General features: G+C 50.9%; 1 protein-coding gene across 1 annotated transcript; it reads left to right on the forward strand.

The window, feature by feature from the left end:
- Positions 1-477: 477 nt before the first annotated feature.
- SEMA4A (semaphorin 4A) lies at positions 478-17896 on the forward strand. Its single transcript, XM_081112234.1, has 14 exons — positions 478-1335; positions 3407-3567; positions 5052-5114; positions 5349-5447; positions 5655-5760; positions 6511-6627; positions 6971-7095; positions 7268-7440; positions 8451-8601; positions 13306-13486; positions 15448-15566; positions 15660-15817; positions 16094-16194; positions 16593-17896. The coding sequence occupies exons 1-14, from the start codon at positions 1197-1199 to the stop codon at positions 17183-17185; spliced, it is 2286 nt and encodes a 761-aa protein (XP_080968360.1). The 5' UTR covers positions 478-1196; the 3' UTR covers positions 17186-17896.
- Positions 17897-23526: the final 5630 nt, after the last annotated feature.

Consider the following 23526-nt stretch of genomic DNA (forward strand, 5'->3'; position numbering starts at 1 on the left):
TCAACCACTGAGCCACGCTGGCAGGGCCTTCTGGCCTTTTACTAGTAAACTTTCTGGATAGACAGAGGTGAGAGGAGGGGGGAAGAGAAAGGTGTGTCTTCCTTTAGTCTCCTCCCAACTTCCGCCAAGCCCGGGATCTGTCACAACTCGAGAGGCAGAAATTCTGGTTTCCCTTGCCCAGAGCTCCCAGTGCTGGCTTTGGCACGATGGGTACCTGGCGGGTCTCACTCTTGGCCCAGCCAGGCTAAGTCTCTGTCCCCTGCCGCTGGGGCCCCCACTCACCTTCTTTCTTCTGGATGGCACCTCCACCCAAGAGTCCAGACACCTGGGTTCTACACTGTGGCTGGCTCAAGGGTACGTGAGATGAGACGGGTGGCTGGGCTCGGCGGACCTGAGGAGAAGTTTATGCAGAGACCTGAGCAGACAGACAGCAGCAGCACAGAGTCCAGGGGTGGTGGGCAGCTGCAGAGGCTGGAAGACACAGCCACTTCCTGCCCTGGGCCACTTCCCTGGCAATGCTGTGAGCCAGCCTGGGGGCTGTATGTCCTCTCATTGCCACCCTGCAAGACAAGGGCCAGGTAAGCCTGAACATCAAAGACCCGAGCCCGGCTGGCCGGGACAAGGTCAGAGCCGCTGACTGAGACGTAGTCCCTGGCTTGGGTCGTCAGAGCACAGGGGTAAGTATGAGAGACGGGGTACTCACAGATCTGAAAGAGCCGGGAGAGTCAGGTCTGAGGAATTCATATTTGAGCATAGGAATCTGTTCCCCCCCAAATTCCCCTGCCTGGGGCCAGGCAATGGTGTGGGCTCTGGGCTATGGCAGGAAGGCAGGCAGAGAGTAGCTAGCAAGGACTTCTCTGAGAGTAAGCCGAGAGAAGGCAGAGCGGGGCTATTGGTGAAAAGAGATCAGAAGAACAGGATGGGGAACGACTCCCTCCTACCCAGAAGGGAGACTAGGACTGCAGGCTGAGGCCTGTGAGGGTGATGGAAGTGAGACTACTCCACGGCCTTCTGGACAGGAAACTTTGTCATCCCTGCCCTACACACTTCTGCTACAAGGGGCTCTCTGATTGGTCTAAGTGGGGGCGGGGGTGGGGAGGGTGACGGAAGGGGGGGATGTGGTGAGGACTGCTTACCCAGAGAGTGCCCCTGTGTCTGTTTCCCCAGAGCCATCTGGTGACAGCCTCTGGCTGAGCATGGCCCTTCCAGCCCTGGGCCTGGACCCATGGAGCCTCCTAGGCCTCTTCCTCTTCCAACTGCTCCTGCTGCTGCTGCCAACGACGACCACAGGGGGCGGTGGGCAGGAGCCCATTCCCAGGGTCCGATACTATGCAGGTAAGTGTTTGATGTCCGGGAAGTGTGGGGATGGCAACAGCGAGCTGGAGGGCGAGGAGGAAGGCGAGATGAATGGAGGAGGGGAAGAAACACAGAGAAACAGAGAGATGTCCAGGGAGTGACTGAGAGCCAGAAATAGAGGTTCCGACTGAGTCAGAAGTGAGAGATGAAACCACTTGGGGTGAAGAGCGAGGAAAGAGAGACGAGGGGCCAGGTAGCCAGGGCATCACTCCTTCAGGTTCTCCAAAACTGGTGGTTTTCCCTCCCCTCCTGCAATATCGCCGTCCTCAAGCAGGCACTTCGAACCAAAACTGCTTTCCTGCCCTCAGTTCCCCCCAAAGCCAAGGCCCACAGAAGATGGTCTGTGGACCTGGTGACTCAGGCTGCTCCAGGCCAACCACACAGATCAGGCTGGACCACGGCAAGTCTAGTACCATGGACCCCAGGGATACGAGAATTGAGGGTGGCCCAGCTGGGGGACAGGCCCTGGAGCCCTGGAGGCACAGCGTGGCTGCTTTCTTATTGAGGCTGTGGGGCTGCTGATACACTCGCCTCCAGGGAGAAGATTCAGGAAAGGACGTGGGCCTGTAGGAGTAGTGGGGGCAGGGAGTCCTGGGCTCGTAGCATCTTTCTGGGGCAATGTCTAAGCAGTGTTTCTCAACCTTGTGTCCCTTTAAATACAGTTCCTCATGTTGTGACCCAACCATAAAATTATTTTCGTTGCTGCTTCATGACTGTCATGTTGCTACTGTTATGAATTGTAATATAAATATCTGATGTGCAGGATGGTCTTAGGCAACCCCTGTGAAAGGGTCGTTCGACCGCCAAAGGGGTTGCGACCCACAGGTTGAGAACGGCTGGTCTAAAGGAAATGCATGTTGCCCATTGATGGCGAGGCCTTCTCTGTGTTGGGTGCAGCATAAACAAGATCAAGGTGCTCATTGTCCCGAAGGGAAGCAAACGAGCAGTCATGATCAGTTCTGTAAGGGTTTTTTTTAAAAAAATATATTTTATTGATTTTTTACAGAGGGGAAGGGAGAGAGATAGAGAGTTAGAAACATCGATGAGAGAGAAACATCGATCAGCTGCCTCCTGCACATCTCCCACTGGGGATATGCCCGCAACCCAGGTACATGTCCTTGACCGGAATCGAACCTAGGACCCTTCAGTCCGCAGGCCGACGCTCTATCCACTGAGCCAAACCGGTTTCGGCAAGGGGGGGTTTAATGCAAGTAGGATGGAAGCCGGCCCTCACCACACACTACTCCCCAACTCCTCCTATTGGTCCTGTCTCAGACTCTGAGCCTTCAACGGTAACAGTTAGCTAGCCAGTCCTCTAACTAATGCAAAAGTGTGAAGTGTCCATGAGAGAGGATTTGAGGAGCTGATGGCCAGCAGGACAGGAACACACAGACCCCCATCTACTCCAAAGTGAGAGAGAGGACCTAGAAGAGCCACCCAGACTCACCTCCCCTGTCCAGGTGACATCCAGGCATGCCCATGGGCCTTTGAAGAGAGATGCTTTCTTTCTGTTCAGCCTAAGGCAGTCATTCTTGTGGTGGAAATTTCTTGCAAGGGGAGGGTAAGGAAGTGGGGTTGGTGAGTGGAACCCTACAACCCACAGCTACTCTGACACAGGCCTGTCTGTGCCTAACTTTCCTGTTTGTGGCTGCTAACACCTCCTACAGTTTATCTGCCTTCTGCTCCCCCTGCCAGGGAGCACCGATGTGTCCTCCCCCACGGCAGCCCCCCAGGCCTGGGAGAGCATCCGTCATGCCTCACTTTACTTCCTGTCCCTTTGTCTGTCTCTTGGGTGTGGGCCACCCTCCCAGGCTATCATTACTGGTCTCTGGCTGCCTCCCCTCTCTACTGTGGGTTCTACACACGAAGTTCCTATGGCTGCCAGTGGAGTGGGTGAAGGGGGAGCTGCCGATGAAGAATGGGTCCGGCTGCCAAGGCCCGAGGGGCACACTCTGGCAGCCCTTTCCCTCCCCCGACCTGTATCTCAGTAATCAGTTGCTAGCCCGCCAGCTGCTCCTCACTTACCACCCTTCTCATCACCTCCTAACAGGGGACGGACGCAGGGTTCTGAGCCTCTTCCACCAGAAGCACCTCCAGGACTTTGACACTCTGCTCTTGAGTGCTGATGGAGGCACTCTCTACGTGGGGGCCCGAGAGGCCATTCTGGCCTTGAATATCCAGGATCCAGGTGTGCCGAGGCTAAGGAACATGGTGAGGAGGCCCGGGATAAAGGGTGCGGGCTGGGAGTGAGGAGGGGGACCGCAGATGCCCCGTGCCTGCGCTGCCTCTGGGTGAATAATGGCCCAGTTTCTGTCATCTATACAGTTGACCTTTGAACAAGATGGGTTTGAACTATGCGGGTCCACTTTTATACAGATCCCCCCCCCCCCCGTAATTGTACAGTTGGCCCTCTGTATCCTCAGATTTCCCATCCGAGAATTCAACCAGCGTTTTCAATCTGCGGTTGGGAATCCATGGATGTTCTACCCCATTTTATATAAGGGACTTTTATGTAGGGGTCCTGGAACCTATCCCCCATGGATACTGAGAGACTCTGCAGTTAAGTTTTGGGGAGTCAAAACTTATATGAGGTCTTCTCACTACTCAAGGGGCGGTTGTTCCTAACCCTCGTGTTGTTTGAGGGTCAACTGTATCCGGTAATAATCAGCACCTCTTGTTATGTGTATCTGGTCGGTAAACAGGCAAGAAATACTATCATGGCCTCACTATTCATTGGTATTCTGATTACTGGTTGAATAATATTAATTGCTAAAATGGCTGAGATGGAAATCTTTGACACACGAGAGGAACATTGACTCAAATGGTATCGATAATGTGATATCTACCCACTGGTAGAAATCACCGAAGCTTCTGTGTTAATTGTTGTTTTTGTTTTTAGAGTATGTTTATTGAAGCTGGGGATAGTGAGAATTAGGATAGAAAAAGCAACAGGGCAGAGCCTAGGCCAGGCTACTTGGCTCATTGGACACTCAGTTCGGGACAAGCTGCTGCTGCCCCTTGCTCCCCTGGTTGCAAGTCTCCTGGGGGACCTTAGAGTTTAGGAGATGCACGCCTGAGAGGGAAGAGAGGCGTGGGCGTGTCCCACGGGGAGGGAGAGCAGGCCTATGTTAAATTTTAGTCACCCTGTTAACAGCAATGATGTGAGGGAGAAAAGGAGAAGGAAGGAAAAAGGGGAGGGAGGGAGCTAGCAAGGATGGAGCATCTCCATGGTTTGTGTTTCTCGGTGTGGTCTGCAGGCCACCTGCGCATATGGGTTACCAGTTAAAAAGGCACATTTCCTGAGGCATGACTTAGGAACTGACATTTAAACAGTTTCCCTGGGAAATGGGTGGTTTGACAACTGCTGCTCTGTGCACCGTGCATTCCTTACGTGCTTTGCATATACTGCCTACTGGCGCCCTCCAGAAGCCTGCAAAACTGACCAAGATCACTCAGCCAGGAAATGGCTGAACCTAGGTCCAAACTCAGGTCTAGCGTGGAGCACTATCCTAATGACTAGCAGTATCGTCAGAGTGATAGTTCTGGTCACCAGCTGATGTTATTATAGTCCCTCAGCAGATCACTAATCGCTGCTGGTGATTTCACACCCAGAGCCAAGGAGGGGATGGCAAGTCAAAGCTAGAGTTGAACATCTCATATCCCTTCATCTCCCCCTTTCCAACTCCCCATTTCAGATATCCTGGCCAGCCAGTGACAAAAAAAAGAGTGATTGTGCCTTTAAGAAGAAGAGCAATGAGGTAAGCAGAGGTGGGGGTGTCGGGGCTCTGAGTAGAGAACCCTCAGGTGGGGCAGGCGGCAGAGGCAGCTTGTTCGCATGATTATTGCCTGCATCACGTTCTATGAAGACGTACACGGACTGCCTCCCCACTGCCCAGCCCTTCTTCCCACTAGGAAGTGAGGGAGCATTGGAGTTGGGGGCCCAGGAGTTTGGGGCAAATGTGCTGGAGGCCTGAATTCTCTATCTCCTCCAGACCCAGTGTTTCAACTTCATTCGTGTCTTGGTCTCTTTCAACGCCACCCACCTCTACGCCTGCGGCACCTTCGCCTTCAGCCCTGCCTGTACCTTCATTGTGAGTTACCTGGCGCCCAGCTCTCAGGCCCCAAGCCTCCCTCCTCACATCTACTCCCAGCCCATCCTCTGCAGCTCTGGAAACCTCCTGAGCTTCTGGCCCCAGACCAATGTCCCTCTATGTCCCTTTACCTTCCTCCCTCACACCCCTCATTTTCCAGATATGAGACTCTGGCGTTCTAGTCTCCCATCCTCTGCCCGCTTCTAGGAACTCCAAAATTCCTATCTGTTGCCCATCTCGGAGGACAAGGTTGTGGAGGGGAAAGGGCAAAGCCCTTTTGATCCTGCCCATAAGCACACGGCTGTCTTGGTAGGTGAGTATCAGGTTCCCTGGTCCATCCCAAGTCACTCTGTGACATATGGAATCTGAGTTTCCTGAAAGGCAGGGGACAGAGGGAGGGAAAGCGAGGAGCCTCAGAGCACAAGTTCAGAGGGGAAACTGGGCACCCCAACCACCAGCTCCTGCTGAAGCTGCTACAAAGGTGAGGAGAGATGGCTGTGGGGAGAGAAGCAGGAAGGTCTGGAAAGGGTCTCAGGCAGAGAAGAGGCCCGAGATCCAGCCGACTGTTCAACAAACAGGCTCCGTGCGATACCTCCTCTGTGTGCCAGGCATTGTGCTAACAACGGTAGGGGTTTCAGTTACCCTCCCAGACACAAACCATTAGACTTCCCAACTTGGCTCCTCGGAGAAGATGGCCTTTGGCTTTTGAATGGGACCTTGGAAGACAGGAAGATGGGTGGGGAAGGGCCACCAGGAAGAGAAGGGTAGGACCCAAGGTGTGGAAACAGAAAACCAGCCACCTTCTGGGAACAATGAGTGATTCTACTTGGCAAGTGGTTTGGCTGGTTGTGTTGGGGAGTAGCGAGAAAGAGGCTTGGCCACTTCCTGTGAGCAGAAGGGCCTACTAAGCAGGGTGCTCAGTGGGGCTAGGAGCTGGGTGTTGGGGCTCCACAGGAAGGTGTACAAGGAATGAGACGGATGTGAATGCTGGCCCCAGACAGAGGCAGGTCTGAGCCCGGTAGGGCCCCTTCCAACCGATCATGTCCGTCCTCCTCCCACCCAGACGGGATGCTCTATTCCGGCACCATGAACAACTTCCTGGGCAGCGAGCCCGTCCTGATGCGCGCGCTGGGATCCCTGCCTGTGCTCAAGACGGACAATTTCCTCCATTGGCTGCAATGTAAGAGCCTGAGCCCCGTCCAGGACAGGTCTGGTCCCCTCCCCCCAGTCACTCTGCTCATTGTTAAGGGCATACCACATGCAAGGCAGTCCTGGTAGGCACTGGGGGCACAGCAGGGAAGGAGACGGAGCTCCCGTCCCCAAGAAGCTTTCGTGTGACATAAAGAAAGAAGTATCGGTCCTCCTCCCCTCCGCCCCCACGGCTACCCTGGATCAGCCGTGGCACCCGAGGCCTCCGGTCTCCTGGCCTCCAGGGCCAAACCAAGGGTTTTCACCAAGGGGACCCCAGGGCACCCAGGGGCTCAGCCCTAAGCCTCTCTGCCTACCCTCCCACCCCGCCGCAGCGGACGCCTCCTTTGTGGCAGCCATCCCTTCCACTCAGGTCGTCTACTTCTTCTTCGAGGAGACAGCCAGCGAGTTTGACTTCTTCGACAAGCTCCGCACGTCCCGAGTGGCCCGAGTCTGCAAGGTCGGCCTGGGCGGGAGGCGGGGCTGACGTGGACGAGCCAATGGGGAGGTGGCAGGGGCGGGGCTGAGCCTAGAGCCCAATGGGAGAAGCGGAAGGCGGGGCGGGGGCGGGGACCCGTGGGGCCCGAGGCGCCCCTTACCCAGCCGCGCCCCTCACCCAGCCTCGCCCCTAGAACGACGTGGGCGGCGAGCGGCTGCTGCAGAAGCAGTGGACCACCTTCCTGAAGGCCCAGCTGGTGTGCGCCCAGCCCGGCCAGCTGCCCTTCAACGTCATCCGCCACGCCGTCCTGCTGCCGGGCAATGTCTCCAGCGACCTCCACGTCTACGCAGTCTTCACCTCTCAGTGGTGAGTCCCGGGGAGGGGGGGGGGGAGTGGGGCTCCCTGGGGAGGGGGAGGGGGGCCAGGGAACTGACGTGAGTCCAAATACCTCCCAGGAATTTGATCTCTGCCCTTCATGTAGATGGGAAAAAAATGTAGCTCAGAGAAGTTCTTACTAGTTTATATCCTGGCTGGTTCCAAAAAGGGTAGGAGGCAGCTTACAAAAGGCAACCATTAAGAGAAATAAAATAAAAAAGGAAAGTAAAATTAAAAAATATCCCATAAAGAAATGGGAATAAAAGGAGAATAAGAGTAGCCGGGGATAGGATCAACATATTACTAACGTTTGTCATGTACACAGTCCCTGGATGCCAAGTCACAAATTTGGCGCCGAGCTTCCTAATGGCCAGAGCAAGGAGAGAAACACCATCAGCGTCATAAGATAAAAATATATCCATTGCTTGGAGCCTAAGAAAGGTGAACTGATTTGCTGTGGTCTGATCCCATAGTGTTTTAGGGATCGGCTGACAATGTGTCAGGTACCAAAGATACCTGGTGTAAGCAGGGTCTGGTATCTATGGCACCCAGAACTTAGAACTCGGTGTGTGCCACAGTCAAGTTAGAGAGAACAAGAAAGACACCTGTCTCCACAGGCCAGGGCTGAAGGAATTGTAGTCAGGTTCTGGTTCATTCTCTGAGGATCAGGAAGCCACAGGACGTAAAGGAGGAGGGCTTCACCTGGAGCCTGTCAGGCACTGGCTACACTGCCCTTCCCATGGGTACAACCCCAGGGCCTGACCCCCAGTTCATTCTCTTTAAGGATAATCACACTTCAGATCCTAAAATGGGCCAGAGTCAGGGGCCCTCCTAGCCCTTATTACCACAACTAGGGGAAGGAGAGGCAGCTAGAGGCTGGCACAGCCCTCCACATTCCTGCCCTCCTGGGGTTCCTCACCAAGGGTAGGCCAGGGCTGGAGGGGGAGCTTCCTGATAGAGCAGAGGAGATCACAGACCATGTCCCCTCTGGCTGTCTCCAGGCAAATCGGTGGGACCAGGAGCTCAGCTGTCTGTGCCTTCTCTCTCAAGGACATCAGGCGTGTCTTTGAGGGGAAGTACAAGGAGTTGAACAAAGACACTTCACGATGGACTACTCTTGGGGTCACTGATATCAGTCCTCGACCAGGCAGCGTGAGTACCAGCCCCCACACTGAGCAAAGTCCCCTCTTCCCCCCAGAGACACTCACATAATGCACTTATCAAAGTACCCGTCGTGGCATAATAGGTGCCCAACAAATGTTAGTTCTCCCCCCCGGCCACCACCAGTTCTGTCTGCTGAGATATATACTGGGTCCAGCTGCCCCCATTCCTCAGGTGTCCAGCCCCATCCCACACACAGAGCAGCCCCTTTTACCCCAGCTCCCTGCACATCAAATAAGGGAGTGATCTCCCTGAGTAAACAAGGAAGCCTGGGTTGTGCCAAGGACTGTGTTGGCATCTTCACCTGCATTTCTGATTTAACTTTTTTTTAAAATCAGAATTGTCTATGTACACTATTTAAAGAATCATATACAGATTTACATGTGTTGGTTACCAAAAAAGCCCTATTTCCCTTCCTAGAGAAAACCAACTTCAATTTTTTTAGCTGATTCTTTTGGTGTTTATCTCCAAATCTCTAAATAATATACTTTTATTGTTACGTCTTGCTGTTTCAGCTTCAGGCAGTATCTACTGCATTCCCATTCTAAGAGGTGAGGATTTACCTGTGTCCCCCCAACCCCCGCCCCCCAGTCGTGTGCTGGAGCTGGCTTGCAGCAACTAGCAAGAACTCTTTTTGCAGTTCTCTTTCCAAGTTCGTGCCCAGTGGCATTACAGTGGTAACTTGAAATCAACCATGTGGCAGTATAAACCATGGAAATCAGCAAGCACCACAAATCAGGGCTCCCCTACCCCCACTCCAGAGCTGCCTTACGAACACACCAGTGCACCCAACCCTCATCTTCCAACAGTTTTATAGCAATTTTGGTTAGATCAAGAGTTATATTATTATTCACCAATGAGCCAAGTAGTAAGCCCTGATTGCTTCTCCTTTTGCATTTAAAAAGTTTCCCCTGGGATTAGTAGTTATTTTGATGTTTCTTTGCTTGCTTTGTTTTCTAAACTCTTATCTTTAATTTAACCCCAGGCTTTTTTTTTTTTTTTTAAGTAAAAGAATTTGTTAGTGAAACAGTGAGACAGAGGGGGGCTATTCCACAAACAGAGCAGCCAACTCCAAACTCTTACTCAATTATCTGAATCTCCTCTGAAGACAGACCCCTTCGATGTTCTGACAGTTTCGTCTTCCGGGAACTCCTCCCTGTCTGCTGCCGTCTAGACTGGAGGCCCTCTGCATTCGTGCACAGCGGCCACCCTGGAATCTCCCCTCATCATTCTGGGCATTGCCTTTGCCTCTTCCTTGGGATGATGTCATGTTTCTTGCATCTCATGGCTTCTTCTTCTTCTTGTTTCTATCTTACTTTAGTGGAGGATAGTCTCTGTAGATTCCTAGATAGGGATATAGAGCGGTAAAAGCTTTTGAGATCTTGAGTGTCTAAAAATGTCTTTTCTTTTATTTTTTTGAAGATGTCTTTATTCTACTTTCACATTTGATAGTATGGCCAGGTACATGTAATTCTAGGCTAGAAGACTTTGAAGGCTTGCTTATTATCTTCTAGCTTCCAGTGCTGCTGTTGAGACGTCCAAGGCTATTCTGATGATCCCTCACTCTTTGAATGTCCCCTGGTTTTTCCCTCACTGGAGTCTTGTAAGGCCTTTTCTTTGTCCCTGGCTGTTCTGAAAATTTCACACTATTGAGCTTTGATGAGACTCTGTTCATTTATTGTGCTGGACATTCAGTTTGCCCCTTCAGCCTGGAAATTTAGTTCCTTCAGTTCTAATAAGTTTTCTTGAACTATTTCCTCCTATTTCATTCAACAAATATATATATATATGTAATTTTGTTGTTGTTGTTATTAATCCTCACCTGAGGATATTTTTCCATTGAGTTTTAGAGAAAGTGGAAGAGAAAGGGAGGGACAGAGAGAAACATCGATGTGAGAGAGACACATCGATTGGTTGTCTCCTGCACGCACCCCAACTAGGGCTGGGGAACCTGCAACAGAGGTACGTGCCCTTGACCGAATTGAACCCTGGACCCTTCAGTCCATGGGCCGATGCTGTATCCACTGAGCCAACCGGCTAGGTGGTCAGGGCTCAACAAATACTTTTGGAGCCACATGTCACTGCTCTAGGCACTGGGGATACAGCAGTGAATAAAACAACAAGTCCCTTCCCTCATGAAGCTGACATTCTAATGTTAGAATGTTTTTTCTCTCTTCTTTCTGGACCTCCTGGACTGGTCCTCTAACTTTTAAAAACCTTTCCTATTTCCCAAAGCTTTAGTTGTGTTCTACTTTTTGGAAGAGTGTCACAATTTTGCCTTCCGATCCTTCTACTAGACTTTAAATTTCTGCTAAAATATATCATTTCTGCCCTAGCTGGTTTGGCTCAGTGGATAGAATGTTGGCCTGTGGACTGAAGGGTCCCAGGTTTGATTCCGGTCAAGGGCACATGCCTGGGTTTCAGACTCGATCCCCAGTAGGGGGCATGCAGGAGGCAGCCAATCAATGATTCTCTCTCATCATTGATGTTTCTCTCTCTCCCTTTCCTTTCCTCTCTGAAATCAATAAAAATATGTAAATAAAATAAAGTATATCATTTCGTAGTTTTTTCAAGCTTTAACTATCTCTTTTATAAAAATGTTCTGCCGAAACCGGTTTGGCTCAGTGGATAGAGCGTCGGCCCATGGACTGAAGGGTCCTTGGTTCAATTCGGTCAAGGGCACGTAGTGTGTCCTTTCTTCAAGATGTATGTAATATCTGGCTGTCCTCTCTCTTCACTTATCTCTCTTAAGATGGTAATGAGCCCAGCTGTGGCTCCGTGATTGAGGGTTGACCTATGAACCAGGAGGTCATGGTTCTATTCCTGGTTGGGGGCACATGTGGGGCGTGTGGGAGGCAGCCGATTGATGATTCTCTCTCATCATTGATGTTTCTATCTCTCCCTCTCCCTTCCTCTCTCAAATAAGTAAAAAATACATATATATATTTTTAAAGATAGTAATGATACTTTGGTGTGAAGTTTTCTTTTCTCCAAATCATTTCTGTTTCTTCTTAGGTTTTCATTTGGTTATATTTTCTGTTTGTTTGCATGGTCTCTTTCATGGTCATGGTTTTACTCACAGGTCTGGTCCTCCTTGGCTGTCTCCTCATATTTAAGAGCAGGGGACCAGGAGGCTGTTTGGAAACTCTGCGCCCCTGGGTATGACTTGGCAACTTGAGTTCCATTGTAGCTGCACTGAGGATGGTCAAGCTGGGCTATTTTGTTGGGGACCTTTAATGTTAGTATTTTAAAATCTTTCCTCTGGAACCTCTAGTCGGTGTTCCGAGAGCAGACTCTTCTCGTCTTTTGCTCGGAAGGAGGTGGTCTGGTTCCTGGTGTCAGGGTGCCATGGGGGAAGGTGGTTGGGAGTGGGGAAGAGTATCCGCCTGTACTGTGCCTGCCTGCCCTTACTGCCCCCCTTTCATGGTGGTGTCCCTCCGAACTGTGCCTCCTGTTCTCCATCCAGAGACCCTCTGTCTCCACGAATAAACCTCCAGTCTTGGTCCAGGGCGTGGAAGGGACAGTCACGCAGGAACATGGGGCTGGGAGGAGATCTGCCTGCTTTTTAAACAAATTTTCAAATAATTCTCTTTACTCAGCGCCCCTCTTTAAGTCATTTCCAGAAGTGACTGGGGCCACTAATTCATGAGCTTTAGAGACTGTCTTATAAATCAGATAGCTTTGGTCTACCCCAGGATCGTCTTAAGAAGACTTTTTATTTCTGCTAAGTCTCTTAGTATTTGTTTGTTTGTTTTCCAGCTTCCAAATGCCTTCTCTCCAGTCCTCCCCATCCCTGTAGGTTTGCCTTTGTAAAGAATCCCTTTGGGAGGAAGCCAGTGTAGGTGCCTGTGCTCATCCTGGTATCAAAATGCGATGTAGATGCTATTGCCTCACTTTACACCTGAGGAAATGGAAGCTCATAGAAGTGGAGGAACTTGTCTGGGGACACAGCTTGTAGGTGACAGAGTTGGGGTTGACCCTAAAACAGTGCTCTCGGATATGAAGGACAAGGGTCCTGACTAAAGGTCATAGCACAGGTGTCCCAAGAGCCCTAGCATTCTGGTGTTGGCAGGGCCTTTAGAGAACAGCCAGTTCAACCCCTCATTTTATGGGTGAGAAAAGGAAGCCCAGAATGGAGAAGAGACTCTCCCAGAGTCATGTAGCAAGTTCATGCAAAACCTTGATGAGAAAACACTCCCTGCCACACCACCCTTTTATATGCTATCTTTCCTTTAATCACTGGCTCAGCAAACATTTATTGGCACCAATTGTGTACCATGTCCTATGCCAAGCCTCCAGCTACAGACATGCGTGAAACAGGGTTCTTGCCTGCTAAGGGCTCTCACCCTGCTTCCTGCCGGCTGCCAGGCATCCTTGATGGAGGTGAGGAGGAGGAGGAAAGCCATAATGGCTAACATTTATTGAGTCCTTAATTCATGCCAATCACTGTTCTAATTACTTTTCATGTATTTTACTGTTCATCCTCCCAGCAAACCTGTCATATATTGGTAATAGGCCCATTTTACTGTTCAGGGACCTCAGGCATGTGGAGGCTAGAATTCAAAGCCCAACCACCGTCTGGAGATGAGGAATGCCAGGAAGGAGGGAACAAAGGAGATCAGCAGAGGCGGGAGAAGGGAGGGAAGAGGCAATGGGTGGAGAAAGCTGACCTGATCTGCCTTCTTCCCCCTTCAGTGCTCGATGGGCCCCTCCTCTGATAAAGCCTTGCTCTTCATGAAGAACCATTTCCTGATGGATGAGCAGGTGGTGGGAATGCCCCTGCTGGTGAAGTCTGGTGTGGAGTACACACGACTCGCAGTGGAGACAGCCCAGGGCCTTGATGGGCACAGCCATCTGGTCATGTACCTGGGCACCAGTGAGTAGAAGGCTTCAGGACGCCCCTCAGGGGACTGGAACTGAGGAGGGGAATCATTGCGTTTATTCACTCATGCATTTATTCAGAAAGTGTTTTCTGAGCACCTACTATGTGCCTGGCACCCTGCTAGGCTCTGAAAATACAGTGGGCAAGCAAAACAGCTCATCCCTACCTTTTGTGAGCTTTCAGTCTGGTTGGGGAGATACACACAAGGGCTTGGGTGGCCTTAGCAAGAGCTGCTTATTTTATGGGGGAAGCCATGTCAGAGAGGTAAAGAGCGAGTGGATAGAGGGGAACTGGACCCAGCAAGTGCAGAGATCATTCCTTCAGGAGGCATGGCTGTGAAGGGGAAGAGAGCAAGGGGGTGATGGAGGAGGGTGTGGGGTCCAGCCAGCATTCTCTTTTTAAATATGGGAAATACTGTCAAGATCCAGTAGGGAGAGAGATGGTGAGAGATGGGCAGGCGAGGGGATAATTGGCAGGTGAGGTTGCAGAGGAGCAGGAAGCCAGAGTTTGAACTCACAACCTGGGTATGCGCCCTGACCAGGAATCAAACTCAAGACCTTTTGGTATATGGGACGACGCTCCAACCAGCTGAGCCACACCGGCCAGGACAGCAGAAAGAGCTCTTATGGGAAGGCTTTGTGTTCTCTATGAAGTAGGAGGACGCAGGTCCTGAGCTGGGAGTGAGGAGTGGGAAAGGTGGGAGGTGTGAGGAGAGAGGGGTGGATGCAAATAGTCATCATGGAAAGCAGGAGAGTCACAGGGGAGCATGGAAGATTGCCACGCCTATATATTGAGGGCCTGGTGAAGGGATGACCGTGAGCTTTAGTGGAAGGAAACCTATCAGATTCATTCATTCATTCATTCATTCATTCATTCATTCATTCAGGACCTGTTACTAAGCACCCTACCAGCCATGCACTTACCGGGTGCACAGTAGAGAACGAAACAAACAGGAAGCTTGTCCTTGTGGAGTGCAGGGAGACAAACAAACACCCCAAGTCAACGGCGTCAGATGTTATGAGATTAGAAAGTTAGTCTAACATGAGGGGGGATCAGTAATGCCAATCAGAGTGGTTGCAATTTTTAAAAGGGTGGTCAGTCCTTAGTGATTGAGTGTCGACCTATGAACCACGAGGTCACAGTTCTATTTCTGATCAGGGCACATGCCCGAGTTGCGGGCTTAATCCCCAGTGTGGGGCATGCAGGAGGCAGCCAATCAATGATTCTCTCTCATCATTGATGTTTCTATTTCTCTCTCTTCCTCTCTCTTCCTCTCTTAAATCAATAAAAAATATATTTAAAAGATAAAAATAAGCCCTAACTGGTTTGACTTGAGTGGATAGAGCTGTCGGCCTGCAGACTGAAGGGTCCCAGGTTCGATTCTTGTCAAGGGCACGTACCTTGGTTGCAGGCTCCTCCCTGGCCCGGGCTCTGGTTGGGGCTCATGCAGGAGGCAACCAGTTGATGTGTTTCTCTCAGATTAATGTTTCTCTCTCTCTTTCCCTCTCTCTTCCACGCTCCCTAAAAATCAATGGAAAAAATATCCTCGGATGAGGATTAAAAATAAATAAATAAAAATAAAAGGGTGGTCGGGATAGAACGCCTTGAAATGCCTTTGAGTATAAACACTTATGGAGGCGAGGGAGGCTGGTGATGTGATTTTCCACGGAGCACTCGGCTGTCCACTGGCCCATGCCCACGGAGAATGTGTGTTCCTGCAGGGATGGAGCTTTATTAGGTGGTTGCACAGGAAGGACAGGGGCAGGGATTTCAGGCTGTTTACAAGAGTTCTCCATCTCCGTGGCACAGAGGAAAACGGTCAGGCGGGTCCATGTCCAGTGCATGTGAAGCTTCAGAGAGCACTTGCTGACAGCGGGGAGGCTACCTGGAGTTGGGAGGGAGAAGGGCGGGATCTGGGGAAGAGGTGAGGCCATTTCAACGCTGTCTTTCCACAGCCACAGGGCTCCTGCACAAGGCTGTGGTGAGTGGGGACAGCAGCGCGCATCTGGTAGAGGAGGTCCAGCTGTTCCCTGAGCCTGAGCCTGTTCGCAACCTGCAGCTGGCCCCAACCCAGGTGAGAAGGGACCTACTCAGGGGGCGGGCCTAAGGTGCTGGGGCCTTGCTAGGTGTGCGGGCAGCACCCTGACACTCTCCATCGCTCTTGCAGGGTGCACTGTTTGTAGGCTTCTCAGGAGGTGTCGTCAGGGTTCCCCGAGCCAACTGTAGTGTCTATGAGAGCTGTGTGGACTGTGTCCTTGCCCGGGACCCCCACTGTGCCTGGGACCCTGAGTCCAGACTCTGCCGCCTCCTGCCCACCTCCATGCCGTGAGTGCCAGTCCTGGATGGTGCCAGGACTCTTTCTACCCCGCTCGTGCCCCTGTTCTTCCTCTCTTTAGGGGCTACTGACACAGTCCCTCCAAGATCCCCCTCCTCCAGGGGGCTCCTCCAGGGACAGGTTGCACCCAGCAGTTTAGAAGCTGCTCCAGCATCCTGGGTCTCTGCGCTATCTCACCCCCACCCCCAACTTCTTTCCCACTTATCCCTCCCTGCTCTTCCCACTTTTGTCTTCAAGGATGATTTTTTATTGCCTTGCCTTCTCAGGACGTCCTGGAGGCAGGACATGGAGAAAGGGAACCCGCAGTGGGCGTGTGCCAATGGCCCCATGGGCAGGAGCCTCCGGCCTCCGAGCCGCCCCCAAATCAGTGAGTGTGGGGCCAGGGGAGGCGCAGAGGCTCGGGGGGACTTCTCAGCAGGGCAGGCATTCTTGCCTCAATATCTTCCCCCAGCATCTGCCTGGCTTGAGACCTGAACCCCCAGAGTTGCGATGGATTTGGGTCTTGGCTATCGGGAGAGGGCACAGGAGTTCTAAGGTGGGATTCGGGATCGAGGGTAAAGTTGGTTTTGGTGTCAGAGTTGGAGTGAGATGGACTGGAAGTCAGTTTCGGGTCCAGATTGGAGATAGGGCGGGGTCAGTTGAGTTTGGGAGTTGAAATGGGAATTGGAGATTTCATTGGGAGTCCAGACGTAGGATTAGAGACACTCTCCTTCTTCCTTCCCCCCCACATCCCTTAACTTTTTGCCCCCTTTTCTTCACCTACAGTTAAAGAAGTCCTGGCCGTTCCCAACTCCCTCCTGGAGCTCCCCTGCCCCCACCTCTCCGCCCTGGCCTCTTACCGCTGGACTCACGGGACAGCAACAGTCGCAGGAGCCTCTTCCATGGTTTACAATGGCTCCCTCCTGCTGCTACTGCGGGACGGGGAGGGAGGCCTCTACCAGTGCTTGGCCACCGAGAACGGCTTCTCATATCCTGTGGTCTCCTACTGGGTGGACAGCCAAGACCCGCCCCTGGCCCTGGACCCTGAACTGGCCGGCATTCCCCGGGAGCGCATGGAGGCCTCGCTGACCAGGGTCGGTGGTGGGGCCGGGCTGGCTGCCCAGCGGTCCTACTGGCCCCACTTTCTCACTGTCACTGTCCTGCTCGCCTTAGTCCTTTCAGGAGCCCTCATCGTCCTCCTCCTCTCCCGCCTGGGGGCACTCCGAGCCCGGGGCAAGGTCCAGGGCTGTGGGAACCTGCCCCCTGGGGAGAAGGCCCCACTGAGCAGGAAGCAGCACCTCCAACTCCCCAAGGAACACAGGACCTCCTCCGGTGACATGGACGCCGACAGCAACCACCTGGGCACCGAGGTGGCTTAAACTCTGGGCACAGACTGAGCCGTGGGGCAGTGCCTGGCCGTGCTGACCGGGGTGCCTGGAGCAGTGCGGACCTGACACGCGGGGAGCAGCACAAAAGATCACCTTCCTCCCTCAAGAGCAGCTTCTCTGCCACTCTGTGCCACCAATAGCACTCCGTGGGCTGGGCACAGTGGCCGGCTCCCCTACGGGATTCCCCTGTGCCAAGCGCATGGGCTCTCAGACGGGGGCTGCCCCAGGCCTGGACCGAGGCTATGATAGGAGGACCTAGAGAGGATCCTTCAGTTCTGGCCAAGCCGGGACCCCCCAGAAACATACTGCTCCAGGAGACCCTAAAGCATCTGGCTGTTCCAGGACCCTGGGGTAACCCACAAACATCCAAGCCACCATCAGCTCGCACGCCGCTCCCGGAGACTCCACCTGATAGCCGCTGTCCCTGGACACCAGTTCTCCCCTCTCCCAGGGATCTTTAGGGTTCAGCAGGGAGCTGCCCCCTTTATGTGCACCACTGACCACCTACCTTCCTTCCTGCTCCAGGTGGGGGCGGCGGTGGTGTCTTCTGGCCTGGCTAGGATGGCAGTGGTAATCTGAGCCTTGTTCGCGTCTTCACCCTGGCTGACCCTTTGCCCTCTGTCCTTCCCCCTTTCCTTCGCTTTGGGATTCAGAAAACTGCCTGTCACAGTTTATTTTTTATTAAAAAGACAAAGCTTCGGACCCGTGCTGTTTTGGTGGGAGCAGAGTTCTGCAGCAGAGGAGGCAGAGGAGTGCACGATGTAAGGGGATTAGGCATGGAGGCATCAGGGGGAGGAGGGCCAGGGTTAGGGGGTGATTGTTCCCTGGAGCTCTTCTGCCCTGAGCTCCCCTCCCACCCCCCAGACCAGCCCGACAGTTCTTCCCTCCCCTCCAGCCACTGCTAGAGTCAGACTTGGCCTTTCAGGCCAGCGCTGTTGCTCAGCCTCAGCTCCTGTCTGCTGGCCAGGCAACACCTGATCCGCCCCTGGGTGATGACTGGCAGGTGTCCCTGCTCAGCCTGCTGTTGCCGTCCCTCACTCCCCCACATTTCTTGTGACTCCAACTCAGCCCCTCTTTCCCACTGCGGCCCTTGGGTTCACCTCTTGGTGGATGGAATTTATAGAAAGACCATCAGCCTCTCCATCGTGGCTACATCCTTCCCAATATCCAACGAACAGTACCCTCCCCACGCCCCCACACCACCTTCCCCCCTCCCTCCCTTCACAAAGGCCCATGACCCTCTTCCAACCAGTGCCTCTGCCCTCTTCTCTCTGCAGAGACCCCCCAGCGTGGCCCCCTCACTTTACCTCTCCCTCAGCTTAACCTCCTCTCTCCCACCCTCAGCTGTGCTGGGTGTTCTAAAAAATAACCCTCCCCAACTCCGGCATTTGACTCTATGCCCTCCACCCTACTTGCGCTCTCTCCCCTTTACCACCAAACACCAGAAAGGGTAGGTACTGGCTGCCTCCCCCACCCCACCCCCAATGTCACCCTCACCTTTAATCCCCTGTGGTCTGGCTTTCCCCCCTACCTCTCTGCTCAAATGACTTTCCACAATTACCCATAAGCAACTGATCTTGACTTATACAATCTTCACCCTTAATCTTCTCACCACTCCTTTCTACTATGGTTTCTTATTTTTGCTTTAGTTTTTTTAATTGTGATAAAAAGCACACACTATAAAATGTATCCTCTCAACAATTTTTAAATGTGCAATTTTCAGTAGTGTTTACTATGACACATTGTTGCATAATGCATCTGTAGAACTTTCTCATTTTGCAGAACTGAAAGTCTATGTCCATTGAGCAACAACTCCCCATTACCCCTCCTCCCAGCCCTCGACAACCAGCTCCGACCCTGTCTGTGAATTTGACTACTTCAGGTACTTCATTTAGGTGGAATCTATCTTAAAGTCGTCAATATACAGCTGGCTTATTTCACCCACCATAATATCCTCAAGGTTTACCCCACTGTAGCATGTGACAGGATATCCGTCCCTTTTTGAAGCTGAATAACAATCATTGTATATATATACCACATGCTTTTTAGCCGTTAATCTGCTGATGCACATGTGGGTTGTTCCCCATCTTTGCTGTTGTGAACATGCTGCAGTGAACATGTGGTGCAGGCTCCCTTCCAGACCCGGTTCGCTCCTTCACTGGAGTTATTCGGCTTCTCTGGCTCTTTTTTCTACTCTGCTAGCTCCTTTGCACCCTCCCATTTCCCAACATTTTTACCCTGTGGTTTCACTTTCCAAGCACCCTTTCCAAACTTCCTCTCCTTGACTCACCAGACAACCTCCAGGCCAAGGGCAATGGGACAGCGTGGGGCAATGGCAAGGGCAGTGGGCCAGGATTGGGCTCCTGGGGACTTCATCTGCTCTTTGTTTTTTTAAATATATATATTGATTTCAGAGAGGAAGGGAGAGAGAGATAGTAACATCAATGATGAGAGAGAATCATTGATCGGCTGCCTCCCTCCTGCATGCCCCACAATGGGGATCGAGCCCGCAACTCCGGGCATATGCTCTGATTGGGAATCGAACCTTGACCTCCTGGTTCATAGGTCAACACTCAACCACGGAGCTATGCTGGCTGGACTGGTGGTTGTTTTTTAATGGGCATTGAGCAATTTTAATCTGAGAGCCCTGAGATGCTGCCTCAGATGGGTTATTTAGTGTTTCACACAGTGCTGTGCATCTCTTTGATCTATACACACCCTCATTCACACTTCCCGCTGGGGAACATGATTTCTCTGTGGAGCGGAACCCTTTTTTTCTGTATCTCTAGGGGGCAGCATCGGCCTGGTATGCAGTAGATGCTCAATAAGTATTTTATTTGTTCAAATAAGACATTCCATTCCCTTTTGCGCACTTCCGCCCCTCTAGAGAAGCCGGTTCCTTCCATTTACCCGCAGGTTGCCAAGTCCCATTAAGGTTCTCAAGTTTCCCTGTTCTGTCTCATGCCCTTCAGTGACCTTCACACTTGCATGTGAGCTAAGAGGACAGCAGCCAACGTGCCGCCCTGCTTGTCTGCTGGGGCTTCCTGACCTGGGATTCGATGCCAGCCCAAGGGCCCTGGACGGGTGGTTCACAGTGCTGGCTCCTTTACACTTTTTACATCATATTTTAAATTGCCACCCACTCAGAGAGGCCTTTCCCAACCACCGTATCAGAAAAGCTCTGCTCCAATCATGTTCACCCCAGCACCCTGTCTCAGCTTCTGCACAGCACTCATTGTGTCACTGTTCAAAATCGTCTTTATTTATTTAGTTATTTAACCCCCTTCCCTCTCTTCCCCCCACACCATCTCCCCCACTCCAAGAATTTAAGCTCCAAGAAAGCGTTGGTGTTTTCTCTGGCATTTTGCAAACCCTGGCAAAGAGGCAGTGGGCTCTGAGCTACGCTGGCTGGACTGGACTTCCCCAGTTTTGCCCTAAAGGTCTTTTAACTGATTAGATGAGGCCCACCTACATTATCACGGTAATCTCTTCGAAAGCCAATTTATTGTAGATGTTAACCACACCTACAAAATTCCATCACAGCCATGGCCAGTAAGGCTGAGTTGGTTGGAACGGCTGTCTCATAAACCAAAAGGCTAAGGGTTCAATTCCTGGTCAGGACTCATACCTAGATTTCAGGGTGTTTGCAAGAGACAACTAGTTGATGTTTCTCCTTCACATCAATGTCTCTCTCTCCCTTCTTTTCTTTCTAAAAAAAAAATATATATATATTATTATTAAAAAAATACAATCACAGCAACAGTATTAGTGTTTGAGTAAGTCAGTACGATAGCCTAGCCAAATTGACATAAAGCTATCACACTAAGTTTGAAATCTCAGATTTTTTTTGAAAGAACAATTCTTAAATATATATACATATATATGTGTGTGCATGTGTATATGTACGTGTGTATATATTTCAGAGACAAAGGGAGAGGGAGTTCACAGTGTTGTACAATCATCACCACTCTCTACTTCCAAAACATTTTTATCATCCAAAAATGAAGCTCTGTACAATTAGGTAGTCATTGCCCATTCTTCCTTCCCCCAGGCCCTGACCAGAGGGCTGCTTTATGTCTTTGTAGATGTCTATTCTGCATATTTCATATGAATGGAATTATACAATATGTGACTTCTGTATCTGGATTATTTCACTTAACATAATGGCTTCAAGATTCACCCATGTTGTAGTATTTATCAATACTTCATCACTTTTTATCACTGAATAATATTCCATTGTATATACCATAGTTTGTTTCTACTTTTTTGCTGCTGTAAATAGTGCTGCTATGAACATTCCTATACAAACTTTTATTTGAACACTTGTTTTTAATTCTTTTGTGTATATATTCAGAGTGAAATCACTTGGTCATATGGTAATTTTATTTACTTATTGTGGAAACACCAAACTTTTTCACATCAGATGCACCATTTTACATTCCCACCAGCAAAGTCTGAGGGTTTCAATTCTCCAACTGTTAGGGTCCAGCCCCAGTAGGTTCAGGGGTTCCCAAAGGTGTGGACAGAGTCAGCGAAGAAGGAATGACATGGAGGCAGCCTTCAGTTGATTAGCATAGCGAGGTTCTCCTGCCAGGTTCTGTAGCTAGGTTCTCCAGCCAGGTTCGGTCTTTATTGTCCTGTTACATCTGTATTTATACCAGTTGATTTTAATCCTATCCATTCTATTCCAAAGGTTAGGGCGTTTGTTAATCTAGTTCTGTTGAGTTTAATCCTGTTTAGGTTAATCTCTGTGTTCCCTTGTAAGGGCTATTCCAAGGTCACTGCTCTACTGATAAGCTACAAGGAAGTGACTGAAGGAGATTATCCTACCCAGTAAAGGTTATGTCCTCCCAGCCTCGCTGCTTGCCTTCCCTGGGACTGCCCTGTATCGGTGGGTCTCCAGGGGTATAGGCTTTAGTGCTTCCCTGGTGGGCAGACCCCTGGGGATGTGGGCCCAACAAGTCCCAAATATATTGTCAACAGTCTTAGTCCAAGTTCTTCATAAGTAGTCCATGGTATTTCTGTAACAGTAGGGGGATTTACTGATTTATTCTCTTCCTTAGTCCTGTTAATCCCTAACCTGGGGAAACAACCTTTCTCGGGGAGGTGGTCTTGTTTAAAACACATAGAGCTAAAAGGGGAGCAAACATATTAAGAACAGTATGCCATATACGCCAGGTCCCTTGAAACATATGCTGTGCAGATGTTTCTTCCCTGCAGCGACTGTGTCAAGCAGCAAGGATGGACCAGCTTCCGGCATCCAACTTCTCCATATCCTTGCTAACACTTGTTACTTTCTAGGTTTTTATTTGTTTGTATGTCAATTATAGCCATCCTAGTGGATGTGAAATAGGATCTCATGGTTTTGCCCTGACCGGTTTGGCTCAGTGGATAGAGCGTCAGCCTGCGGACTGGAGGGTCCCAGGTTCGATTCTGGTCAGGGGCGTGTGCCTTGATTGCGGGCACATCCCCAGTGGGAGGTGTGCAGGAGGCAGCTGATCGATGTTTCTCTCTCATCGATGTTTCTGGCTCTCTATCCCTCTCTCTTCCTCTCTGTAAAAAATCAATAAAAAATGTATTTTTTTAAAAAAAGGACCTCATGGTTTTGACTAATATTTCCCTAATAATTAATGATATTGAGAACCTTTTCATGTGCTTGTTGGCTATTTGTATATCTTTGGAGAAATATCTATTCAAGTCCTTTGCCCATTTTTTAATTGGGTTGTTGTCATTTTGTTGTTGAATTATAGAAATGTCTATTTTGAAATGAATTGACTCTCCACTCCAGGCCTCCCAGCCCCTCATTTAAAGAGCTCTTCCTCTTGTTTTAAATCCATGCGTAGGCAAATCGTTTCAGAGTTGAAGCGACCCTTAATGTCATTTAATCCACCTCTAGGATGTCCCTTATTCCTGCATTTTTTGAGTCCCCAAGCTTCAAAATTGGTTGTCTACCTTTCGTCCTTCCTGCTGCACATTGGCCTCTACTGTTTTGACTCCAAGGATGAGAAAAGCTACACAAAAATTACAGATGAGATTTTAATTTAAGGATTCTAATAGATCCCAAACGCAGGTGACACATTTAGACCGGGATCTTCCAGAAGCAGCGGGTGCCTCGATTTGCGCGAATGAGAAAGGACACGCACGCGCCGTAGAGCTGAGGGCATAGCGAAGCTAATAAAAGTGTGGCTTCTGCCCGAATTCAAGATGGCCGCCGGGACAGCCCGCCCTCGCCCCGGACTCCAGACACCATTGGTGGAGCTGCCCACCACTCATCCCCGCCCCCCGGAGGGGGCGGAATGACAGCGTCCCAATTTCCGGTTCCGGTTAGTACC

The sequence above is a fragment of the Myotis nattereri genome, assembly GCF_964212035.1.
Source record: "Myotis nattereri genome assembly, chromosome: 18".
NCBI classification, from domain to species: domain Eukaryota; kingdom Metazoa; phylum Chordata; class Mammalia; order Chiroptera; family Vespertilionidae; genus Myotis; species Myotis nattereri.

What these genes read in the sequence shown, in the direction of transcription:
- SEMA4A (XM_081112234.1), top strand. Translation starts at nt 1,197, where the DNA reads ATGGCCCTTCCAGCCCTGGGCCTGGACCCATGGAGCCTCCTAGGCCTC. An exon ending in TTTCCTCCATTGGCTGCAAT is followed by an intron (nt 6,628 to 6,970) that starts GTAAGAGCCTGA and finishes ACCCCGCCGCAG; the next exon opens with CGGACGCCTCCTTTGTGGCA. An exon ending in TCCGAGCCGCCCCCAAATCA is followed by an intron (nt 16,195 to 16,592) that starts GTGAGTGTGGGG and finishes CTTCACCTACAG; the next exon opens with TTAAAGAAGTCCTGGCCGTT.